General features: G+C 44.0%; 1 protein-coding gene across 1 annotated transcript; it reads left to right on the top strand.

The window, feature by feature from the left end:
- Nucleotides 1-470: 470 nt before the first annotated feature.
- DKK3 (dickkopf WNT signaling pathway inhibitor 3) lies at nt 471-23,969 on the top strand. Its single transcript, XM_063160606.1, has 7 exons — nt 471-629; nt 2,150-2,287; nt 2,796-2,879; nt 17,467-17,559; nt 19,318-19,462; nt 22,114-22,270; nt 23,413-23,969. The coding sequence occupies exons 1-7, from the start codon at nt 471-473 to the stop codon at nt 23,654-23,656; spliced, it is 1,020 nt and encodes a 339-aa protein (XP_063016676.1). The 3' UTR covers nt 23,657-23,969.
- The last annotated feature ends 261 nt before the right edge of the window (nt 23,970-24,230 follow it).

Below are 24,230 nucleotides of genomic sequence, written 5' to 3'. Positions count from 1 at the left end.
AAGTATCTAGCTTTCAAAGTTGGCGACTGGGTGGATTCTACTACGATTCTACTACTATTCTACTACTGCCAGCCGGATGCAGGTCACCGCTCTGAGCCGAGAGCATCTCGGAAAGCAAAGCACACGGCGGAGGTGCCACGCAGCTCCCACCGTCCTCTTCCTATCAAATCTGTCCGATTTGATCTGTCCGATTGGAGAAGGTCTCGGCTCTGAGCGGGAAACTCGCTCTGCTCCTTCCCCTCGGCATCTCCGCCGTCTCAGCATCCTCCCCGCTCGCAGGGCGGGCGCTGCGGCTCCGCCCGCCCGGGCCGGGCCCGCCCGCCGGCGCTGAGCGCGGAGCGACCGCGGGGACAGCGGGGACAGCGTGGGGACAGCGGGGACAGCGGAGGGACAGCGTGTGGGGACAGCGGGGAGCCAGCGGAGGGACAGCAGGGCCGGCAGGGCCAGCGGGGGAGCCGAGGGCCGGTGCGATGCGGCGCTGGGCGCTGCTGGCCGCGCTGCTGGCCGCGCTGTGCGGGCCCGCGGCGGGCGGCGGGCGGCGGCGGGCGGCCAGCCTGGGCGAGATGCTGCGGGAGGTGGAGGCGCTGATGGAGGACACGCAGCACAAGCTGCGCAACGCCGTGCAGGAGGTGAGGGCGGCCGGGGCTCCCTGCTCCCGCCGCTCCCCGGCCGGGCAGCATCTCCGGGGCGGCCCTGAGGGAGCGGCTGTGGGCGGCGCGGGTTCCCCGGCCCGGTGCGCGCCGGCCCTCGGGGCTCGTCCGGTGCCATCCCGGGATGGCATGGCATGGGATAATGGGATGGCATGGGATGCAATGGGATAATGGGATGGGGTGGGATGGGCCGGGCCGGGCCGGCGGGCAGAGGTGCGGGCCATGGTCCGGCTGGTGACAAAGGGACAGAGCGGGGCGAAGGGAGGAGCGGAGGGAAAAGCCACGGGGTGGTCTCTGTGCCGCAGGAGCTAAGGAGCACCAGGGCATCCCGAACCGGCATTCGGGGCTGTAAGTGTCCTGGGAATGTGTGGAGGAGCAGCTTGCCTGTGGTGCGATTGCATGTCTTGATCTGAAATTGCTGGCCCGGAATTGCCCAGGATCTGTTTCAGAGCCAGAAATTGAGACCAGACCCCAAACCAGTGTCTCATATGGTTGTCAAAACACCTTGTCCCTGCACTCCCCTTTCTTGTGGGCTCTTCATTCCTGTACCTCTTAAGAATCTTCCTTTCAAGTTCTCTTCTCCTTTCGTTCAAAAATACTTAGTCTGCAAAAACTTGTAACTGACAACCTGCTGCAGAAACAGACTTGGTTTACTATAATTAAATTAACTTTGGGTCTTTTGCTGTCCTCTGGATGGTTTCTGAAATCTACCACTTCATTTAGACTGCAAATACATTGAGACAAACCATTCTTTACAATGCTGTGAAGATGTTAAGGGTGTAATCAGAATTTCTGTCTGTTTTTCTGTAGTCGGTTCTGGGTTGCTGCCTGGGTGCAGCGCAAAGTGTGAATTGTTTGAGCAGAGTCTTAGGAGATAAATGGTTTGCACTTAGAAAGATTTGCAGCTGTTATTTAAAATAAACAGACACACCAAAAGGAGGGATTTTGTCTTGGGGAAAATCCTGTTGTTCATCCTGGTTGAACTTTTGGCCTCCTAGCTCTGCAAATAAAAGGACAGATTTATTCTTGTGTGTTTGCAAGATTCACGCCCTTCTTCATCCCACAGAAACAGCAGGAACTGAAACAGAGAATTAAATTCTGGATGTGTGCACCCTCATCCGCAGGGTTGACTTGAAGGGGCTTTTGTTTCTCTCTCCTCTTGTGAGGAGATTTTCTCTTCTTTGTCAGAATGGAAAGTCTGCCTGGAGTTTTCTGCAAAGAGCAGAAAGCTGGGCTCTCCACTGACACCAGCCTGTGCAGATACCAAATTGCCAGTGGCCTGCACACTTTTTTCCCTCCCAGGGACTGGCTTTGCTTTACCAGCCCAGAGCTGAAGGGTTTAGCTCTGTTTTTGTGGCCCCTGAAAAGAGCAGCTGCAGGCAGTGTCTGGAGCAGGTAGTGTCAGTCACTGGGGCCTGTGCAGGAAGCATGGCTCCGCCTCTTTTGTGACATTTTTGCTAGTTTTCAGTTGTTTTGTTATGTTTTTCTTAATTTGGCAGATGGAAGCCGAAGAGGAAGGGGCAAAAAAGCTGTCAGAAGTCAGCTTTGAGGATTTACCTCCCAACTACCATAACGAGTCCAACACGGAAACCAGAGTGGGCAACAGAACTGTTCAGACCCATCAAGAAATTGATAAGGTATGAGAAAACTTGTATATGGTGAGCTCTCCATTCTTAAACAGGTTTTCTTCAAACCTCCCCTGCCCCAGCCCAGTTTTACATGGTTATTCACAAAATAATTTGGAGTGTAAATTTTCCTGATGATAATTACTTTGGGGTTTGATTGTATCTTCTGTGCTTGACTAGTCACAGTGTTAAAGACACCTGTCACGAAAGGTTAGTGGAAATAACAATTTATTTTGAAAAAGGGCCTGCTAAAAATAGGGCACAGCTACAGCTATTACATGAGGAATGAAAACCCAACCATCTCCTGCTCAGTTGGCTCCTTTACAGTGCCATTTTAAATAGACAGGGAGGTAGCTCTGTCATCTACTTTTCCCCTCTGATTATGGTTTATTAAGAGTGACAGCAAAGTGGGGAAAAAAGAGGGGGTGGGAGTGGGTTAATGATTGCAGGATGTAGGGCTGAGAGTAACAAAGGACTAATAAAAACTGTAGTTTGATATTTTGTTCTTTTCCGGTGTCAGGTTACAGATAACAAAACTGGATCAACAGTTTTTTCTGAGACAGTTATCACATCCATAAGAGATGGAGAAAACAAAAGGAATCATGTAAGTGAGCACGTTTCTTTCTTTTGAAAATCAAACAAAAACTTTGGGTTCCTTGTTCAGAAGACTGTGACAGAGTTCACCTAACAAAATTTTGGAATGTTTTCAAACATAAAACTATTGGGGTAAGCAGTCAAAAACGTCTGTGTTTTTTAATTAGCTTAACTTAAGAATATTATGACTTGGAAACAAGAGTTCCAGTGTTGTGGTTAATAGACATGTTTGACTATTTGTCTGTCAAATGTAAATGTTAAATAGCAAAGGTAGTTACACAGCCCTTTCCAGCGAGTGTGGATAAATCCTTAGTATAACAGTGATCTTGTCTTCCATTAAAAAATGTTTCATAGATTTAAACAGTTGAAAATAAATAACCCCAAATCATTCATTTATGAGGAATCTTTGGAACAACAGATGGCTCTATTTGCTTTTTATGCCTAACAAGCGATGGACAACTGGTTCTGAAATGCCACTTTGAGGAGAAGGGAGAGAGATGGGACAATAAATCCCCCTCCTCTAAAAATATGGTTGTTTAAGGACTCTCAAAGGAGTTTAAAGATCAAAATATCAATAATATTCTTTACATGAGTCTTGCAAGCACAGGTACATTTGTTAAACATCAGTAGTCCCATGAGAAATTCAGCACATACCACTGCTTTAAAAAATTGGGTTTTCTCTGGTTATAGTCTTACCAAAGTGGAATATTTTTTGTGCTCTTACTAAGACTGCGCTTGCCAGGTTTCCTCTGAGAGCTGGCTTCATCTGACTAATAGTTTGTGATTTGATTTACTTCAACATACCCTGGCTTTTTTTAGAACTTACCTCCAGTTCTTTCACAGAAGCAGCTCTGTAACTATTTTATAAATATAATTATGGAAATCATTTTATAAATGTAATTATGGAAAAATTATGTCAGTAGGTCCGATTTCTAATGGATACAGAACCTGAATTTAGTGCCTCTTTTCTAAAGTTTTCCCTCTTGCAGGCTCATGTTTTTATACTGCTATTTAAGCTTGAAAATGGCAAGCAGCAAAATACAGCACACACAAGCAACTTTACTTTTTTTCTTTTTACTATTAACTTTACTTTTTTCCTTTTTACTGTTTTGCAAAGCTTGTAGCTTAAGTGAAAACTCAAGGTATAAAATAAATTTTAACTATTCTAAACTGCAGCTGATTCTATACAAAGTGTTAACATCCTACACAGTGCTTTTTAATAAGTAATGAAGACAATACATTTTTTTTTTCCAAGCAAATGTGATCATCATCTTCAAACCCAGTGTACAAAGGCAAACTTTTTATCCTTCTCAGCACTGCAACACAACACTAGTGATTTTCATCATGTATTTGGCTTGCCTGTGGTGGCTAATCATTCTCACAGCTGCAAAAATTACTTCTAAATGAACTTTCTCCAGGTTTCATACACAGTTCCTTATAAGCTTCATATATCAAGGTACAGCTGCATTTTCCATCTGGGAAGTTTGCCTCACTGACCAAGCCAGTGCTGCACACAGAGCTCTCCCAGTGCTCTCAGAGCTCCAGCTGAAGGATGTGAGGGCTGAATGCACAGATGATTTTTGTCTGATTTCGTGGTGGCAGCCTCAGTGCAGAGCTGGTAATGCTCATTTCCCCCCTCACACTCATTCTGAACTTCCAGCATGCCCAGGGTACAAACACCTTATTTAGAGGTTGCCAGCTTGGAGGAGAAGCAGCCTCCAGATGTGCTTGGTCCTTGGTTAAGGAGAGAGTGAAATTAATGTGACTAAGAGGTGCCTAAAAGGAGCAAATCTGAAAATGCCTGCACACTTTAGACATGAAGGGGGAATATGAATCACTTTTGCTATTGCAAGGACAAAGAAATATTGTAGGAGTAATGCAATTAAGAATGGGAAGATTTGGGTTACAGCAAGGAAAGGAGTGGTGCTGTGGAGAGATCTGTGAAGCAGAAGAAAGATTTTGTCCAAGTGAAAGGCACTGTTGCTTAGGTCTGCAAACTTAACGTGAAAGTCTTGGGAAATGAGTTGCAGAAAGCTTTGCACTGGACCCTTAGGTCACTTTTATGTACACAGATTTTCATACCTGAAGTTTTGTGAGACACTGTGACATGTCCTGGTCACTTTCCAGGCCACAGGCTTCACAGACCACAGGTGGTGGAAGAGTCATTCCACTGGTTCCACAGGCTCAGTTTGTAGCCCTTATTTATACAAGTCAGAGGTTTCCACAGCTCCTGCTCTTCACAAATTTGGTTGGTAGAAAGAAGAATTTTTCAAGCACTGTCACAAACCACATGCTCTGAAATTAAGGCTCAGTGTCATTCATTCCTGCAGTAATTTGTGATAACTGGAGCCCTACCCCTCCCCAGTTTACATTTATTTTCTGTGCTGAGTTATAAGCCTCTGAAATCACTGAAAGCTTTTCACGTGACATTTTTGGGCTTTGAGAGATGACAGAAGAGCCTCATACGAAGGCAGAGAAGTGTCTGCATTGCAATAATAAATCCACTTACTGGCCGCAATGAGAAATCCAGCCCTGGAGAAGCAGCTCCATGGAAAACAGGTTGTGCCTGCATTTTAAATCCCAGTGCTTGTCCTCCTGCAGCAGGTACCAATACACACACAGAGCAGATAAATAAATGTACATAAGCACGTATGCGTACATAAAAGGCAGATATGACAGAAGCACGAGGGAGAATCCTCCCCACACAGGCTTTTCCTTCCAGACTGTCTCTTCCTGGCTCTGCATCCCAGCAGCATTCCCCTCCGCTGCTCTCTGGTAGTGGTGGCTCCTCTGGCAGGGCTTTTGTGCCTGGGGCTCTTTGGAGTCTCCACGAGTGGGGTTGGGCTCGTTGCCATTCCTCAGAGGCACTGCATTTCTGGGAACCCCAAGTGCATTCCCAGACTCACATTCACTGTCTCAGATGTCACTGAGGGCTGGCAGGCACCCCTGTGGATGTCAGGCTTCAATCCAGCACTCTGTGTAGAGGCCAGACACAGGCAAGAGGTAGCTGGATGGGCATAAAGTCTGTAGAGGGCTTCACATCCATTTGTTGCTGGATTTAAGGCTCAAATACTCTGTAATTTGTCTTCTCAGGGAGCATTGGGTAGCTTGCAAATTAATAAAGTATTTTCAGTCAAAAGTTCAAGCACAGAGCACAGCAAAAAATAACAGCATTCCTCATTATCCTATGAAAATCAAAATCTTTTCTAGCTTGTTGGCTAGGCCTATATCCGGTGTGATGTATTAGCCTAACCAAGGAAGAGCAAGGATGAAAAATAGAATGAAGCAAAACTGGTACTGGTGAGGTTTGCTACAGAAATATTAGTTGCATTTCTTCTCACTTCCATTCAGAGCAGTAATTTACTCTCTCTTCCATTATAAGCTCTCTCTTGTAATTCAAAGCTAGTGTACCCGAGCTTTTTTCTTCTCTCTAGTACTATGATAAATAATAAAAAAAAGCAATGCCTCTTTTTAGCTAGGTTGTTTTTGTGGGTTTCTTTGCAGTTTTTGGGGTTTTTTTCAAATTTTAGTAGAAGTATATCTGTTAGCTTTCAATTCTCTTTTTTGAAGGAGATTGTTAATGATGCTGGTGTCTAGGGAGCGTGAAGCAGGGAGCTGGAAGAACAGAATGCATTTCTCATTTCACTGCCAAAGTAACCACTTGGTTCCTCTTTGGGCACCTTGTCTGTGATTTCACCAACCATGTACTGGAGCTGCTCTCTCTGAGGCTCATACTGCTGCAGGGACAGGAGTTCCTACCAGTGCTCTGTAGAAAGGAAGCTTTGGAAACTGAGAAGGAAGAATCAATGGAGTGGAAATTGCAATTTTTCCATTAGCGGCACTGCAGGAGAGGAGTCAATGGCAGAAGTTTGAAAATGCAGCATTTTAGTGTTGACTTCTGCTCCCTGATATCTCAGGGAGGACACTTGCTTTGGGCAGTCTTGTATTTGGGTCCAATTTTTTTGTTGCTTTTTTCACAGAACTTTTACTCCCTGGTGACTTGCACTCAACAACCTTAAACTATCAATAGACACTGTAAGTGCATTCCTGGGTTGAAATCCAGGTCTCTGCCTAGCCAAAAACCACGTAATATCTAAATCTGGTAGGTTTTGTATATTTAATAATTTCATTCCCTGGTACTCTGAGTCTGCTCTTAGCTGTCCAGCCTGCTCTGCCCCATTAATCATGGGGCAGTGCAGGTCTGTTCTGCACAGCAGCCACCCTTTAGGGGATCCTTGGTGGAGCAGATAAGGCGAACTGTGCTTGTTTTGGAGAGCCATGGCTCCTCAGACAGGCATGGTTAGACATCCTCAGCCAGTTCTTAATGTCTTACTGAGCCCCCTTTTTTGGTTCCCTTTTCAGTTTTGGTCTCAGCAGTGTAGAATATGAAGCTTTGGGGCAAGTGGGAATAGTTCATGGGGACAAGTAGCCTGTGTTTGTTAGAGTAGAAAATGATGTGCAAAGGGAAACTGGATTTAGCTAAAGATGAGAAGAATTGTTCAATTGACATTCCGAGTTGCTCTTATTAATCTGGAGTGTTTTCAGGCTGTGAATCTTGTTGTAGAGAGGGACTTATTCTTGTATGAAGGGGGTGATGGACTGTGTGCATATCTCTGAGACTTCACAGGTAACTCCATAAGCAGCAAGTGCTCCTTAGTGATGCAAAAGCTGTTAAGGGATTTAATTTAGGTCATGGATGAGAGGATGGCAGAGTATCTAAACCCAGTGGTTTTGACAGCCATCTGATGTTCACTGGGCTGTGGCCAGAAGCCAGTCTGAATGCTGGCCTCAGTAACTGCAAAGGGCTGCCAGGAGGAGTTTGAAATACAAGTGTCAGGCCTGATCCTGCACAAAGAAACTTCTCTGAGGAGGAGGGTGGGGAATCCCTGTAATTACCAGGGGCAGGAGAAACAAGGTGCCTTTTGCTGAGGGTGAAGCCAGGCAGGTGTTCTGGCTGGAAACACACCCAGCCATGTCAGAGAACACAGATCAGTAGCTTTTTGGGGGTTTTTTTACTCCCCTCTTAAATGGTGGCTTAGATTTCCAGACAAGCAAACTGATGGAACAGCAAAAGGGTTATTCCTAACTAAAGGTATCAAATCCTGTTTTTGTTTGTATCAGTGGGAGTCTGAAGCAGTTTAGATAACTTTAGTAAATTTACTTGGTTAGTAATGAAAAAAATAGTAGAAGAGTGACTAGGATTTCTCTCATATTTCCTGTTAGTCTAGTTTAGTTTGTTTTCTGTTGAGTTAGGGAAACACAACTATGTAGTACTAATAGATATTCCAAAAGTCTTCATTAGCAATTCCAGTCTATGCCTGTATTTAGAATTGGTAAGAAATTTGCCAGATCCTCATGTGCTGTAATGTGGTATTTCTATTCCAGCTAAACCCCAAAGAAAAAGAATATTTTTATCAAGTTGTTTGAAGTGTCACCTCAGCGTTTTTCTCTCCCTAGGCTGTTACTCTTTGAGTAGCTAAATACTGAGTTTGGGGATCCAGGGCTGTGCAACTGGATTTCATGGATCATGCCCGAGTCATAGGGAGATATTAAAGCAAATCACCATGAAAGATTTTGTTTTCTGCCTCTCCTAGATCAACCTGTTTATTCTAAGAGAAATGTTTGGGGTTCTCTTCTCTTTCTGGTAACATCCATCCAGAAGAGTGAATCTTTTATGTGTGCTGGTGGCAATTTTGTGATCTGGTGACATCTGTTAAGAGATCATAGTATGGATTTTCTCCATTGAAGGTTCATCAGCAGTGTTTCTTTCCTCTTGCCATACACATGTAGCAAATTACCCATGAGAGGAAAAGCTTTAAGGCAAATGAGAATTTTTTTTCCACTGGTTTTGATTACGTAACTTGATCCATTGGCTCCAGCAGCTGCTTATTTGAGATTTTAGCTGAAACCATGTTATCTTATTAAGTAGCAAGCCTTAGCTGGAAGGGTAACAACAGCAGCTAAAGCTTTAGGAAATACAGGCTACAGCACTGGATGTATTGCAGAGGGTTTTTTTTTTTTTAATCTTTTATTTGCCTCTGTTATAATTTGGACTGGTTGAGATAGATGCAGAGGATGCAGATAAATGGGTTAAAGTTGCTTACATCTGTCTTGTCATAGGCAGGGTGGCAGAATTTGCTGTGGCTGGGAGGTTGGAACAATAACACATTGTTCCATATATGATGAGCCTAATGTAATCTTTGCCTGGACTTGAGGAGGGCTAGATTCTGCAAAATCTGTGGAATGATACTGGTTTTACACCAGTGAGTAGGAGGAGAGAGAACAAAGGTGATCAGTGATTGATCAGCATTTCCATTTGTCAGCATTTCCATTTGTAGAGTCAGGAAGAGCTGTGAGATGTTACCAGTCCAGCTTGAAGGTGTTTTGCACTATGGTTTATTAAGCTAAACCATGGAAATTGAAGGAAAATGGGGAATTGAAGTTGTGTGTTTAGTGGAGAGGAAGGAGAGCTCTGTAGAATGGTGTTGTTATCATATTTCTAGAGCCCCATACCTTCTGGGTGGTTTTCTCACACACAGCTCTTCACAGCAGTGCTGTTCCTGCTTCTTCATCAGGGCTCCTCCAAGGCTCTCCCTGACCAGCCAGCCCACCCCCTTTTATCCCAGTTATCTTCACCAGCCACAGCTGCTGCCCAATTAAGGACATCACAGCTGCAGCCCATCTAGAACAACTAGTACTGGGGCAAGGCCACTCCTACAATACATAGATTTTACCAGGACTCCTGCTATAGAATGGTGGTTTGAAATGCAGTGCAATGCCTCGAGAAATGCATTTCTGTGTCAGCTGAGTGAGTCTCAACTTTGTCCTTCCCCCCATGTGACTCACAAGGAGCATTTTGGCTTCTTTTGTGGAGCGAGTGTCTGGCTGGCCTGCGAGAGGCTGAGTCACTGATGGCACTGAGGGACACCACTCTGGTGATGGCATCACTGTGGTTCCTCACCTCTGCAGCCCCCTGCCCTGTCCTGATCCTCACCTTCAGAACAAATCCCTTTCTCCCTTCCAGTCACACATACTGTAATGCAGCATGGTTGTGCTAAAGGTACACAGGGTGGGGTGGGAGTTCTGGGTCTGTTTACTTGTTATTCTGTGTGGAAATGACTCAGAGCCTGCTCCTGAATTTCTATCATGTGAGGAATCCCTCAAAATTCTTCCCTTAGAAAGCCCAAGGGGAGGAGCAGTATCTTAGGACACGGTGGTGTCAGGCAAAGGGGAGCCTTAGTGATTTTCCTGGGTCCCAGATACCTGACATCTGTCAGCAAGGGAAGGTTTTGGTCCCCTGGTGTTTGTCTTGGACTTCATACATGCTGGAAATCTGCACTATGTTTGTATTCTCGTGTTCCTTTTGGAAGGACAAAAAGAGTGTGCTGAAGACCCTTTTTCGTTTCTTTCTCATTTGTGTTTGTTTAGGAAATGGAATGAATATTCATGAACATCTCATGTTGTCAATATCCTCTAGGCACATGATTTCAGATGGAAAATTAAATTAAGGGAATAATAAAATAAAAGAGGCTCTTTTGTAATCCCAGCAAATGCCCCAAAGAGGAGGTCTTGACAAAGCTTCAAAGAGTCCACACCTATGGCCCAAATACCTGTTTCAGCCTTAGGTAAACATGGATCTCATGTTCCCAAAATCCTTGCATGCTGGAGATAATTTATTTCAATGCTGTTGCCGTAATTCAAACCTCTTCTACTTCCATCTGCAGCTCATGGAAAATAAACTATTCCATTTCTTCTGCAGTAAAAGCAGTCTCCTACACTGTCAGCTCTGCCATGGGCAAAATCCACTGAATGTGGATCCTCACCAATGTACTGCTGTTCAGTATTATTGTCTTTGGCTGGCACCTCTAACAGAATCTGTTGAAGTCTGTTGAAACCATAGACTACCAAAAAAAGCACATTATGAAGGAACAAAGCCCATAAGATTCAGGGTTTGAAATCAGTTTAGTGAGGGACGGGGCACAGGTCAACATCTTACTCTTGGTGTGCTACTCTTAATTTGGTGGTGAAGATTAGCCAGCAGCTATTAAGTACAGAAATCCTGTTTCCAAAGGCTTTTATTTTCCTCCAGCTGTTTCACATCCTGGCTGTGTACAGCTACTCTGCCTTGTTTTGCTTTTACAGATTTGCAGAACTGCCATAGTTGAGTAGTGAATCACAGGAACTTCTTTTTAGCTGCCAACTGCAGAGACAAGAGCAGCCTGCAGTCAGACCCAGCTCCTGGGGAGCATCACTGCCTCCAAGCTGTGTCTGTGCTCACTAAGAATGGCACTTCACAGGTTTGTGGCACAGCCCTACAGTGGCTCCACAGCTGCTGCTGGAGCTCAGGACATTTGGAGTGAAACCCAGGCTCTGTCAGAGCACGAGTGCTTAGACACTTCTGGTTATCAAAGGTCAAAGAGTTGCTGTTCTCCCATCAACAGATCCACGGGTGGATGCATTTCTCAGTTAGCACTATAAATTGTAGACTTGTTAGGAAAGCTTTATTTATAAATGTGCATCAGTATTTTGACCTCACATATACATAAATATGTATACACACACACATAGACACAGTCCTTTTCTCCTTTCCTAGTTAGCTAGCTCTTAGTTTTCAGACTAAGTTAATTACCTGACAGATATATAATTTATTAAATTAAAATAGTTCTCATGTGCCTTCTTTGATACCACTGCAAACCAGATTGAAATGAGTACTTGACACTGTGTTTCCTACACAAGAGCATTTGCAGAAGCTGTAGTCCTGCCAAGATCAGGTTCTTTTTGCTGAGGAAAAAGAAGGATGAGGGAAGAAAATGCAGTGGCTGCTTCTGCAGAGTGACCTGCTATTAAATTATTACAAGGCATACAGAGAGGTTTTGACCAAGAGTGAGCAGAGCATGGCCTGAGAAAGCACCTAGGCACCATTTTTGTTTTGTTTATTTAGGTTTTTTTGGGTGTAGTTTCTTCTTTCATTGGAGTAAATTCCTTGAAGCCGTGGATAAGATTATATTTTATTTATTTCCTCTTTTGCCATTGAGCATTAACTGCACCAGGGTCTGAGCAGTGCCAGGATCACTGTTTGTGTGGGGGAATAAGCAGGTGGTGCAGGAAGGGATGCAGTTCTTGCCCTGGTGGTGAGCAGTTTATTGGGGATCACAGCCTGCCTCAATAATTCCCTTTTTGACACCATGTTAAGGCTAACACAGCTGTGTTGCTTTGGGTACCTAAAGCCAAGCTCAGGCCACTTTCAGTTATGTCATGTAGACATATTTTGCCTCCATTTATACTGTGCCATGTGGAGAACCAGAAATGAAGTTTTCCCAAATGAAATGTTTCCGGGAAATGGGGGAGAAGGAATCGGATGGGATTAGCTCTATGGAGAAGTTCAAGGCAGAGCCTGGGGACTTGTTTAGTGTTGTTTATGGGTTCTGAGCTCAGCAGGCACATTCCTGTAGAGCAGCCACCCAAGGAGCTGGCGTTCCCCACAGCCCTGACCCCCAGCACAGCTCTCAGCTCGTGTCTGCTCTTTTTAGGATGTCTCTTTTTAACAGAAGTTCCTGATTTTACCAGTGTTGTGTGCTTGGCAGGACAGCAGTGAGAGACTTGTGCTGCTGGAAAGTATTACAGAGGTTTTGAGGTATTTCAAGGCAAATTAATCCATATCTCATTAAAGACAAATGCATTGCATGCCCTGTCTAGACAACGGAGAGATTAGGAACTGGAATGCTACTGCATTTCAAATTTAGGTAGTAGTTTCCATAAAGCAATATTCCATTCTATGTAATTCTGCCTTTTTTTTTTTTTAATACATGTAGAATATAAACCAGGTTTTTATGCTTCTTTTTTTTCCCTACTACTCAGCAGTTTTTGCCATCTGCTGCAGTAATGGAGAGCAGCCCTGCGTGAAACAACTTGCAGAAATTGAAACAAAACCTAGGAGGGGATTGGTAAACACAGAAATGTTAACTCTTAGGAGGACTCACTGCTGAGAGATGCCAGTGTGACCATGGCACTGCAGCCACAGCTGGAGCTGTTGCTGTCTCACTGGTGCAGCTCTGGAGCTGTTTGGGAAGGACCTGTGGCTGTGGTTTGTGGAGGTTAACACTGAGTTTCACCAGAGTTACAGGTTTTTGAGAAGGGAATTGCTTTGTGTGAGGAGTTTTTAATTAACATGTAAAGGGGCTTTTGTTCAGAGAAGCTTTTGGAGGACAGTTGTCCCGAAATACAGTGAGAGGTGCTCCCACGCATTTCCAAGGTTATTACTAAAACTCATTTTCTGATTGTCACACCAGTTGCTCTAGTGGAATTGTTTCCTGTGCTGTGTTTCTGCTGGCAGAACTTCCTCACCTCTCCAAAATCATTGATTTTTGCCCCCACACTTCATGGCTCGAGCAGCTGAAGTGCACAGAGGTTTAGGAATGAACACTGTGGAAGGGCTGTTTTGGCTTACCAGCTGTGCAGAAAACAATCCTACCTCTCCCTTCAGCTCCTGCAGGAGTTTATAGGCACAAACTCTACCTGGATCACAACAGGCCAGCAAACTGAGCCATGTAGATTACACAGGGAGGGAAAAAGGGGTTCTCTTGCGTGAATCTCACCGTTCCCATGCCAGAGAACCACAGAAATGTTTTCTATTGTCATGGCTGTGCCTTCCTCTGCTTTTTTGGCTTCTAAACAAAAGAGTAAATAGCCCAGGAGAGAAAGTCTCACTCAAGACAGTCCCAGACAAATATTGGGTGAAGATATGAGTAGTGTTTTGCTTAAAGTTACCTTTGAAGAACTTTGTGAGAATGTGGAGGCAGGGTGAGTGTGAGTGGGGAAAGGATAAATCAAATGCCAGTTGTGTATTTAAAATCAATTAGTCCATCTTGAAGGTTAGTCATCATCAGAATATTTTTTAGTCTACAGTTAGGGTTTTAATTAAGGATTAAGGGGAAAAAGATTAAAGCAAAATGAGTGTTATTTCAGTACATACTGCATCACCAGCAAAACAGCTTTAAAGGTATTGCCACAGTGAGGCACAGAAACCAGCGAAACACTGCCAAAGACAGTGGGTTTCTGTATGAAAGCTGGTTAACTCTGGCTTGTTGTTCTGCTTTCGTGACTTGAAATGAGGAATTCTTGGCTTGTCGCTGTTTCTGCTCCCTGGTATGGGCAGAGGTGACGTGGCCCACCCTGGGCTGGGCTGGGCTGGGTGCAGTGCATCAGCCTGTGAAAAATGCCTATTTTATGACTGGCTTTTGGCAAATATTGAAATGAATATTATATGGGTTATGTTAGAAAGTGATGCTGTATTAATTCTCGTAAGTAGAGTGTTAAATATAGTTTTAGGTTATAACATAGTGTTAAAATAGAAACTGTGCTATGTAAGATACTTTTCTAAAGAAAGGACTCGCCCCAGATAGCAGCCACAGGACACCTGAATCTTTCAGAGAAAGAGAATTTATTGCCCCATTATCAGAAATGAACTTCTTCCTGCCTCACTCTGCCCTGAAGACGCTCTGAGGATTCAGAGGAAGAAGCTGACACTGCCCAGACAGAATCCTGTGTTTGAATGGAATTTATGCATCATGTATGAGGTGTATGAATATGCAACAGGCTGTTGCTTTTAAGGGTTAATCCTTTGTTAATGAGGGTCCTTTTTCAGGCTTATTTTGCCCAGAAAAGGTACCCGGACTGTCCATAACTCTTTTGTTTTTATTGTCTCATTTTGTCCTAATCCAAATTGTCCAAATTATTATTACTCTAATTATATGACTATTTTAATAACCATTTTATTACTATTAAACTTTTAAACTTTTAAAAACAAGCGATGATTGGTGTTTTTCACAGAGCCCATTCTGCAGAGCTGCCTGCAGCCCCTTCCAGCCCAGCCCATGCTGTGGGTGCAGGCTGGCACATCACACAGAGAGGAAATTCTCCTCTTCTGTGCCTTTCCCTGTGTGCAGAGTCCTGGGGGAAATGCTCCTGTCCAAGCTTGTCCCCCAGCTCAGGCCTGCTCAGCCACACCTGCCCCGTTCAGCTATCACCAACATCATTCACCGCTGTATTTTCAAATAAAATGGACACTAATCATTCTTTAGGAAAGCAATAATCTTTGACATAATCTACCAAAGACAAGGAACCTGACATTTCTTTCAGCAGCAGTTGTTTCAGCAGACATAGGAACCTTTTCAATTATTTTCAATTTTTTTGTTGTTTTTTTTTTTTTTTTCCCTGTTGGTTTTGGAAGAGATCCTAATGCCCAAATAGCTTCCAGGTGCTGCAGGATATTCACTGCAGAGCACAGTATTATAGTAAGAGTCCACAGGATGCTGAGTGTGTCCTTGCAGGTATGTGGCATGGGTTCTCCATCCTGCCCTCTGTTGTTGGTGGGTCCCAGTACACCCACTGATAAACAACCAGTGCTGCTTTCACTCTGTATTAATCCCAAACAGCCTCTTCCTTTGCCACAGCATTAACTGTAACTGCACCAGAAGGGATTTCAGAGAGGTGTGCAGCATTATCAGTGTGTCTAACCCTGTCTGTAAGTTATCTGCCCAGCTTGTGTGCTCTGCTGCACATCAGAGGCCACCTCTCCTTCTCCTCACTTTACCCTGTTGCTCCTGCAATGACAAAATATTCTGAGAGATAATTTGGTTTTGCAGTTCCAGGAAAAAATGGATTATTCAGAATGTGCTGCAGCTGATGATGGTGTTCAGATTTGCTCCTTGTCCAGCAATTATTCTGTCTAAGGGTAGCTGAATCAGAAAAGCTCTGTTGCCTGATTAAATAAGGAAAAATATATAATTTTAAAAATACATGTAAGCACAACTGAGTTCTGCATGAACTCTGGGTGTCTGTGGAGTGTGGCACACAATTTCACAGAGCTCATGTGAAGGGAAGCCTTTGCCATGCCAGGAAAGAAAACCACAAAGGGATTTTTTTTTTTCCCCTGACTGGAAACTCTCATAAAACTGAATGTCTGAACTGGTGGGACACAATTCAGTAAGAGGAAAAAGTTTTTTGGTGTGGGGCTCATTAATTCAGGAGGAAGCAGCAAGTGGAGAATTGCAACTTTGGTGTTAGGTGGTTTTAGAGCTAGAGTTATTCCATGAGCTTAGAGCAATCGTGGCAAGGTTTCTCCTTTGTGGAGGACAGCTGGAAAACCTGACTGCAGCAAGACCTGGCTGTGTGCCTGAAAGGGGATGGAACAGGAGTGAAATAGTCTGTTCTGGTATGGTTTATACAGAGCATTCATAAAAGCTACAAACACAAAGTTGGCCTAGAAGAGCCTAGCTGCTGAAGAGGGGAGGCTGGCTGCCCACCTGGAGCACAAAACCTCCAACATACTGCATAGCATTTGGATATCTGGATTTTGATCCACCTGGTTATGTAGCAACAGAAAAGAAAAAAAAAAAATAAAAAAAAAGAAAGAAAAAAAAAAACCCCACACAGTACTGGGATAATGAAGCAGAAAAACATTTCAATAATTTATAGCAGCCTAGGCTTGGTGATACTAATTCCTTAAAACGGCTAAAATGACTTCTTCTGAATTATAAACACATATACTTAAATGTTGAGTTGTGGACTTGAAAAGAATCAGGCCCCAGACTGTGTTTAGCTTCTGTTCTGTGTTCTGAGTAATCAGTCTCAAGCTGCACCAAGGGATATATAGATTGGATATTAGGAAAAAGGTTATTTACAGAAAGAGTGATAAAGTTCTGGAATGGCTGCCCAGGGAGGTGGTGCAGTCCCCATCCCTGGGTGTGTTTAACAAAGCCTGGATGTGGCACTGGGTGCCAGGGTTCAGCTGAGCTGTTGGGGCTGGATTGGACTGGATGATCTTGAAGGTCTCTTCCAACCCAGTGATTCTGTGAATGTGCACAAAATGAACGCAGCAAACTGCTGGAAAACATCAGAGGTGGCCAGGATGGGTAACTTAGACGAGGCTGGTTCCTGCAGAGCAGCCTTGCCTCACCCAGGGCAGGAACCCCCAAATCTGGAGGAGATCTGAAGGAATGGAGAAGCTTAGTGGGAACTTTCAGTAGAGCTTGCACAGCTGATCAGCAAGTGAGATTAGTGTGTGCCAAAGAGCAGTCAAGTGCTTAATTCAGAAAATCCAGGCATTTTTGTGTAATCCCCTTTTCCTTTTCCTTTTTTTCCCTTTTCCTTTCCACTAACAATGGTAGAATCCAGTGCTGGGCAGGCCATAAACAGGTGACTCAGAACTAGGAGTTATTCTTCTGTTGACTAACTTGTTTCCAGCCCAGAGGAAAAAAAATATTTAGAGAAGAGGGTTAATCACACAGTTTTAAGGAGGTAACCATTAGATGGGAAAACACCCCCTCCCTCCCTGTGAACCAGACATGAGGGTGCAATAATATATCACTCTCACTGTGCTCTCCTCACTGCCACAAGCTCAGGAGGTGAAATTTGAGGCCAGAGGATTTAGATGAGCCAGGGAGAGGGCACTGCTCTGTTACAGAGCTGTGATTGAACAAAGAACCCCAGCAAGCTTTTTGTCTTGGTTCCCAAATAAGAAATATAACCAGTGAAGAACTTGTGGTGTTTCAAGGAGAATGAATTTTGGTAAATCATTCTTTTATCCTTTCCTCCAGGAGTGTATCATTGATGAAGACTGTGAACCAGGGAAGTATTGCCAGTTCTCCACCTTGGAATACAAATGTCAGCTCTGCAAGCCCCAGCACACAGTAAGTGCTGAATGAGATGGGGTTTCATGTGATCTTTAGAAACTCAGTAAGTTACTGTTGCTAATGTCAGCCAGTCAAAATTGACAGAAAAGAAGCTGCAAAGCTTTCTGCATGAGGGTAAAATAAATTTTCACGTTAACAGGGAGTAATTAAAAATCAAGATTGAAATGGCCCAACACCCATCCCCCTCCCCACATTTCTTTTCAGTTCTCAGCAGAACACTTGTAGGCTAAAGAAAGTAAAAGCTGGATCGTGTGTTGTAAAGTGAGCCCAGGCTGAGGGGGGTGGGATCACCTCCCTGCCGTAGAAGCTGGACAGCTACAGAGCATTTTCCTCTTTAGTGGTGCCAGTGCAGTGCTGCTCCTTGCCCTGTGTTCAGCATCCTGTGGGATCCACTGGAAAAGAAACACAGCTTTTGTATGGCTGCCCAGACAGGGAAAAGCTGCTGAAATGCTGACCTGCTAGGAATGTTTAAGATTGTTAATCAATCTACCTAAAAAAGGAAACAAAGTGACACACACGGCTCTTACTGGGTTGATTCCTGAGGTTTGTATGGTTAAAACACTTGGGCAATTGTCATACAAAGCAACCTTTAGCTAGAAATTCACAAAGAGATTTTTTTCTGAGAGTTTTTTCAAAGACTGTTGGTTACCAATGAGGTCTGGTTCTTATTACAACTAAAAAACAAGTTTTAGTAAGACTTGTTTTTTACTTGGCTCTTTAAGAACAATTCTTCTGAAAATTTTGTTTAGTTCCGGACAGTGGAAAAAAATCAGTAATGCTCTCCACTGATGACATTTAATTTATTAATTTTTTGTTTGATTGCAGAAGAGAGGAGCCCAGGGAGAGCTTAGAGCAGCATTTCAGTGCCTAAAGGGGCTGCAGGACAGCTGGAGAGGGACATCCTGCAAGTGCATGTAGTGACAGGATAAGGGAGAATGGCTTTAAATTGAAAGAGAGCGGGGTTAGATGGGATATTGGGAATTAGGAATTGTTCCCTGGCAGGGTGGGCGGGCCCTGGCACAGGTGCCCAGAGCAGCTGGGGCTGCCCCTGCATCCCTGGCAGTGCCCAAAGCCAGGCTGGATGCAGGGCTGCTGCTCTGCTGTGCAGGTTCCTGCCTGGCAGCAGTTCCATGTGTGCTTCAGCTGAGAAATGAAGCAGTTCTACCTCAACAGTGGGAGTGTGACATTTATTTAAAGTGGACATTGTGGTGCTCAGGCCCAGGGCCCAGTTCTGAGCACAGCCGTGTGTGATGCCCTGCTCTGGGTGCTGCAGTGCCAGTTCTGTGTGTGTGATGCCCTGCTCTGAGTGTGGCTGTGCCCAGTTCTGTGTGTGATGCCCTGCTCTGGGTGCTGCAGTGCCAGTTCTGTGTGTGTGATGCCCTGCTCGGAGTGTGGCTGTGCCCAGTTCTGTGCCCAGTTCTGTGTGTGATGCCCTGCTCTGAGTGTGGCTGTGCCCAGTTCTGTGTGTGATGCCCTGCTCTGGGTGCTGCAGTGCCAGTTCTGTGTGTGTGATGCCCTGCTCGGAGTGTGGCTGTGCCCAGTTCTGTGCCCAGTTCTGTGTGTGATGCCCTGCTCTGAGTGTGGCTGTGCCCAGTTCTGTGTGTGATGCCCTGCTCTGGGTGCTGCAGTGCCAGTTCTGTGTGTGTGATGCCCTGCTCTGAGTGTGGCTGTGCCCAGTTCTGTGCCCAGTTCTGTGTGTGATGCCCTGCTCTGGGTGCTGCAGTGCCAGCTCTGAGCCCTGCCCTTGCCTTGCAGCCCTGCTCTCGGGATGTGGAGTGCTGTGGGGAGCAGCTCTGCGTGTGGGGCCAGTGCAGGAGATCCATTTCCAGAGGGGAGAACGGCACCATCTGTGAGAGCCAGCACGACTGCAGCCCTGGCACCTGCTGTGCTTTCCACAAAGGTACCCAGGCTTTGTCCTGCCCAGCTCAGAGTGCAGGACTGTTGGTGTTTGGCTCTTCTGAGCCCAGGGGTATCTAATTTGCATCTGACTCCATTCATATCAGAAGGTTAATTAATTACTTTATTATACTATATTATTCTATACTATGTTACAATATATTACATTACATCTAAACTGAATCTGCCAAGCACTCACCCTGCTCACAGTGCCCAGAATCCCGTGGCTGTCACCCACAGTCCCCACACACACACACACACACACACCTGGCCCTGACAGGCCAAGGGAACACAACACCATCCCTGTGGGTGAACAATCTCCATATTGCATTCGATTTGGCACAAACACAGGAGCAGCAAGTGAGATAAGAATTGTTTTTCCTTTCTCTGAGGTTCAGAGAATGTGAATCCCAAGAATATTCTTGCCCCGCTTTTCCCTGTGGGGCTGCACAGGGGAAGTGGTTAAATCTCTGCAGAATCAGGAGGTTGTTGTCCCTTGGCCTGTGGAATGCACTGGGTTGACTCCATTGGAAACCTTGACAGAATCAGGAGTGAGAAGCAGCCTGGTGGGATGCGTGCTGGTGAAAGCAAAGCCTGTTGCACACTAGAGATGAGACCAGCAGCAGAAGCACAAAAAAGTTCATTTCTAAGGTGGAGTTCTGTGTCAAATTTACATACAATTACCAAAAGTGATAGGATTACAGATGTGCAGAAGGAATTAATGAGCTGGCTGCAAGTGTCTTCTCCTTCCTCTCAGCAAGCAGCCCATAAGAATCAGGCTGCAGACACATTTCATAGCCCGAGTTTCATGTGAGCCTTCCAGGGCATCACACCATGCAGTGGGGACCAGGCAGCCAAGGGACACACAGGAATGATGCTGTCAGTCCACGTGGGAATGTGAAAGTTGATTTACAGAAGGGAGCACAGAGGAGAAGGTCTTGGGCCTGAAATCAATCCCCAATCCTCTTTGGTGGGGTCCAGTTTCCTCTGCTGTTTCGTACCCACTGCATTTATCATAGCTTACCTTCGTTTAGTAGTGACAGCACACAATTCCAGCTAGCTCCCTACACCAGGGACATACTGCCCTGGCTTTTTTCCTTGCTGAGAGCCAGAGCAGGCCTTGTACTGATGGTTGGGCCTGGTGGATCAGGCTGCAGGGCATTCCAGGAAAACAAAAGAGAAAGCTCCAGCACCATTTAAAAGTGAAGAGAATCTGCTCAGCTTCCCCACGTTAAAATTGAGCATTGCACAGTGGACCTTCAATGCTAAGTAAGTTTGGTTTGGAAGGAGAAAGATATATAGTTATTAAGAAAATTTTATATATACACTGAGAAATATAGATATATCTCAATGTATATATCTCAGTATATATATATATAGTAGGTAAGAACATTGATGAATATTGATAGAATACTAAAATTAAGAAAATTTTATGTCGATATATATATATATAGATATATATATAGTAGGTAAGAACATTGGTGAATATTGACAGAATACTAAAATTAAGAAAATTTTATATCTATATATAAATATAGATATATAATAGGTAAGAACATTGATGAATATTGATAGAATACTCTTTTATATCTATATATAAATATAGATATATAGATATATCAGTAGGTAAAAACATTGATGAATATTGATAGAATACTCTTGTTAGAATATAAAATAGTGCTATTGATTAATAGCAATGCATTTTTATTCTCTATGGCTGTCTGCTTTAGCAGGGCTTTAGGGTTTCTCAGGTCAGGCCTAACCTCAAGGCCTTTCTCCATCACTGGAGAGTTGCAAATGATTGTCCTAATAAAGATGTGTATTTTTATATAAAACTGTGGTAAACTGTGGAGTATTTTCTGCTCAGTATATAATGTTTTGAGCCTGGGAACTGATAGGTTATGTGCATTAAAGCACGTGTCTATGCATGCACACACATATATGTGGTTTTGGACCAAACCTGATTGAAAAACTTAGAGTTTGAATTCTTCTCATATTTCATCCTGCCATATGAGGTGACTGAAGACAGGAGGAAGAAAGGAGCTTTTCTAGGAACATCTGGAAGAGCTGAATTCCAGACTGAGATTGGGAGTTACTGACATGAGGAAACCCAAAGGACACAGCCTTTTTAAATAATGTCTTACACAGGCTGAAATTCAGAGAGTGCCGAGCCCCAGGTGCCATCAGACAGCTTTGCCCACAGCAGAATTGATAAAATAAATCAATAAAATATTGATAAAATAAATTAAATATCTGAGTTGTAGTTCTTGCAAGCTCATTAGTTTCTGAACAATTGCTCTGTATTTGCAGCCTCTGCAAAGAAATAGAAACAAATAACAGGGTTTAAGATAGAGAGGTATGTGTCTGTTCAGATTTCAAACCTGTTACTCATTGCAGAGGATTCCCTGTAACGTTCATTTTCCAAGGGATGCTGTGCTGCCTCGAGAGCAGGCTCTGAGTGGGCTGATCTTGCTCATTAAGGATGAACTTCAAATGCCTCACTCCCACCTAGTGGAAAGAACGTGCTCGTGGCTCCCTGTCACGAAAGGGAACTGGAAAAGAGATGGAGCCTCTTTTTATATCTTGCATGCGGAATTAAACATGGGGTCACCCCAGTTTAGCAGACAGCTAAAATGCCTTTCCCTTGGCCTGCAGAGCTCCTGTTCCCTGTGTGCACACCCTTACCTGAGGAGGGAGAGCCCTGCCATGATCCTTCCAACAGACTCCTGAACCTCATCACCTGGGACCTGGAGCCTGACGGGGCGCTGGAGCTGTGCCCCTGTGCAGGGGGCCTGAGCTGCCAGCCCCACAGGTGAGCACAGAGCTGGGCAAACACGTGCCTGGGAGCTGGCAGGGGGCTGTTTCTGTGCTCAGGAGCTACAGAACTCTCATTCTGCCTCACTAGAAAAGGTTTTGACAGTTTTTACTTTGTCCTTCACAGATGTGCCTAATTGAGTTTGGCAGCACATGAATCCAGTGTGAATTAAGTGTGTGAATTAATGAGGCTGGTACTGCTTTTTAATCAGTCAGTGCTAGCAGCTGTTGAAATGCATCATTCCAATTTCATTCTCTGCATGCAGTCCCTGTCCACCAACTCTCCATGTGAGACTGGGTTTCTGTCAGATTTTTGCTTGTTTTAGAATGTAAGATATGTTAAAGGAATTTTAATACAAACTTTTCATGGGTGATGCTTTTAATATTTCTTTTAAAGGAGTTATTTGTATCATCAGCAATTTCATTGGCAGAAAGTAATATCATTTCAGTTTTGCTAAAAGCATTTTTACAAAACCTATGTTTTCTATGAAATAAACACTCCAAGTTTTCTCCTACACTTCCAGCATCATATTAGCTTCCAACAAGGCATCATAGCTGGGATAGAGATGCAGATTAATATTTCTCTCTTCTCTGTCCAACTCTGTGTTTTTTCATGCTTGAAAAGGAATTGGGTAACATTTTGTTTCATAAATGTCATCTAAGGAAGCAAGCAGAGCTGATCACATCCCATCCCATCAGAACCAGAATTGTTGTTAGTGTGCCATTAACCTCAGGGAAGGTCTGTCACCAAATGTCAGCTCTAGCAAGAACAACGTTTCAGATGAGGATACAGAAACACAGAAATTAATTGGGGTGTGAATGTAGCTGAACTGTCCAGAAGTTTCTATGGGGATTTGAAGATTCAAGTGACTTTTTTTTGTTACCTGTTTGTTTTGAGGGCCGCTGCTCTTGTTTAGCAGGATCAAACATCTTATGCAGTTAGGATCTCTGTATGTGGAAATCACATTTATAACTCACCAGCTGTCAAGCATGTAAGAATCAGGTGCTTGTGAAGTCAGCTGGGGTAGATCCATTGTGCATTTCACATGTTTTCCTATGGGGAGGGAATGGAGAATTTCACAGACAGCAGAAGAACACAAAACGATGTCCTGTGTGACCAGATGTGCCTTTTCCCAACAGCCACAGCACCACATCTGTGTGCCAGCTGTCTGCCAATGAAACACAGCACACTGAAAAAGAAGATCCCCTGATCATGGATGAGATGCCCTTTCTCAGCTTGATCCCTCAAGATCTCCTCTCTGATTATGAGGAAAGCAGTGTCATCCAGGAGGTGCAGAGAGAATTAGAAAGCCTGGAGGACCAAGCAGGTTGGAAGGCTGAGCCTGAGGCAGCTCAGGAGCTGGTTTTGGGAGATGAAATCTAAAGCCCAAAACACCAGTTTAGTTAGTTATTTCTAGATTTATTTTTGTTTAGTATCTTGCTTGTCTGAACCCTGAACACACACTACTGGATAGAAGTGCAATAAACAAGGTCTTTAAGGAGCATCCTTCTCTGTGCACCAAACCTGCATGTCCCTGTGGAGTTCATGCTGCTGTGGAATTCATTCAGTGCCTGCTTCAAACCTTCTGCCAAATGGGAACCGTAGGAGTGCTCTTCTGGATTTGTACTTTCCTCTTGTATGTCAGAAATAAACTTCTTTGTACTTGTACTCATTAAAAAATACACACAAGCATCAATTATTTCAAGTTACTAGAAACTATACAAGTGATCCTTGAGTATGGATGTTCAGAGTTGTTTTATTTCTCTGGGGAAAGAACCATCTACTCTGACACTATTGCAGTCATAAATTTTAAGGAATTTTTAAAGGAATTTAAATTTTTTTCTTTAGAATTGTATTTTTAATATACTTCAAAGGCACAAATCTGTGCATGTTACAAGATGTGATTATTTTTACCACCTTAAAAGGTCATTGATTTAAAAAATCAATAGCCAGCTAA

Source organism: Melospiza melodia, chromosome 6, assembly GCF_035770615.1.
Source record: "Melospiza melodia melodia isolate bMelMel2 chromosome 6, bMelMel2.pri, whole genome shotgun sequence".
Taxonomy (NCBI): Eukaryota; Metazoa; Chordata; class Aves; order Passeriformes; family Passerellidae; genus Melospiza; species Melospiza melodia.
The sequence above is the reverse complement of the archived record's forward strand: the minus strand, read 5'-3'. Positions and strand labels throughout refer to the sequence as shown.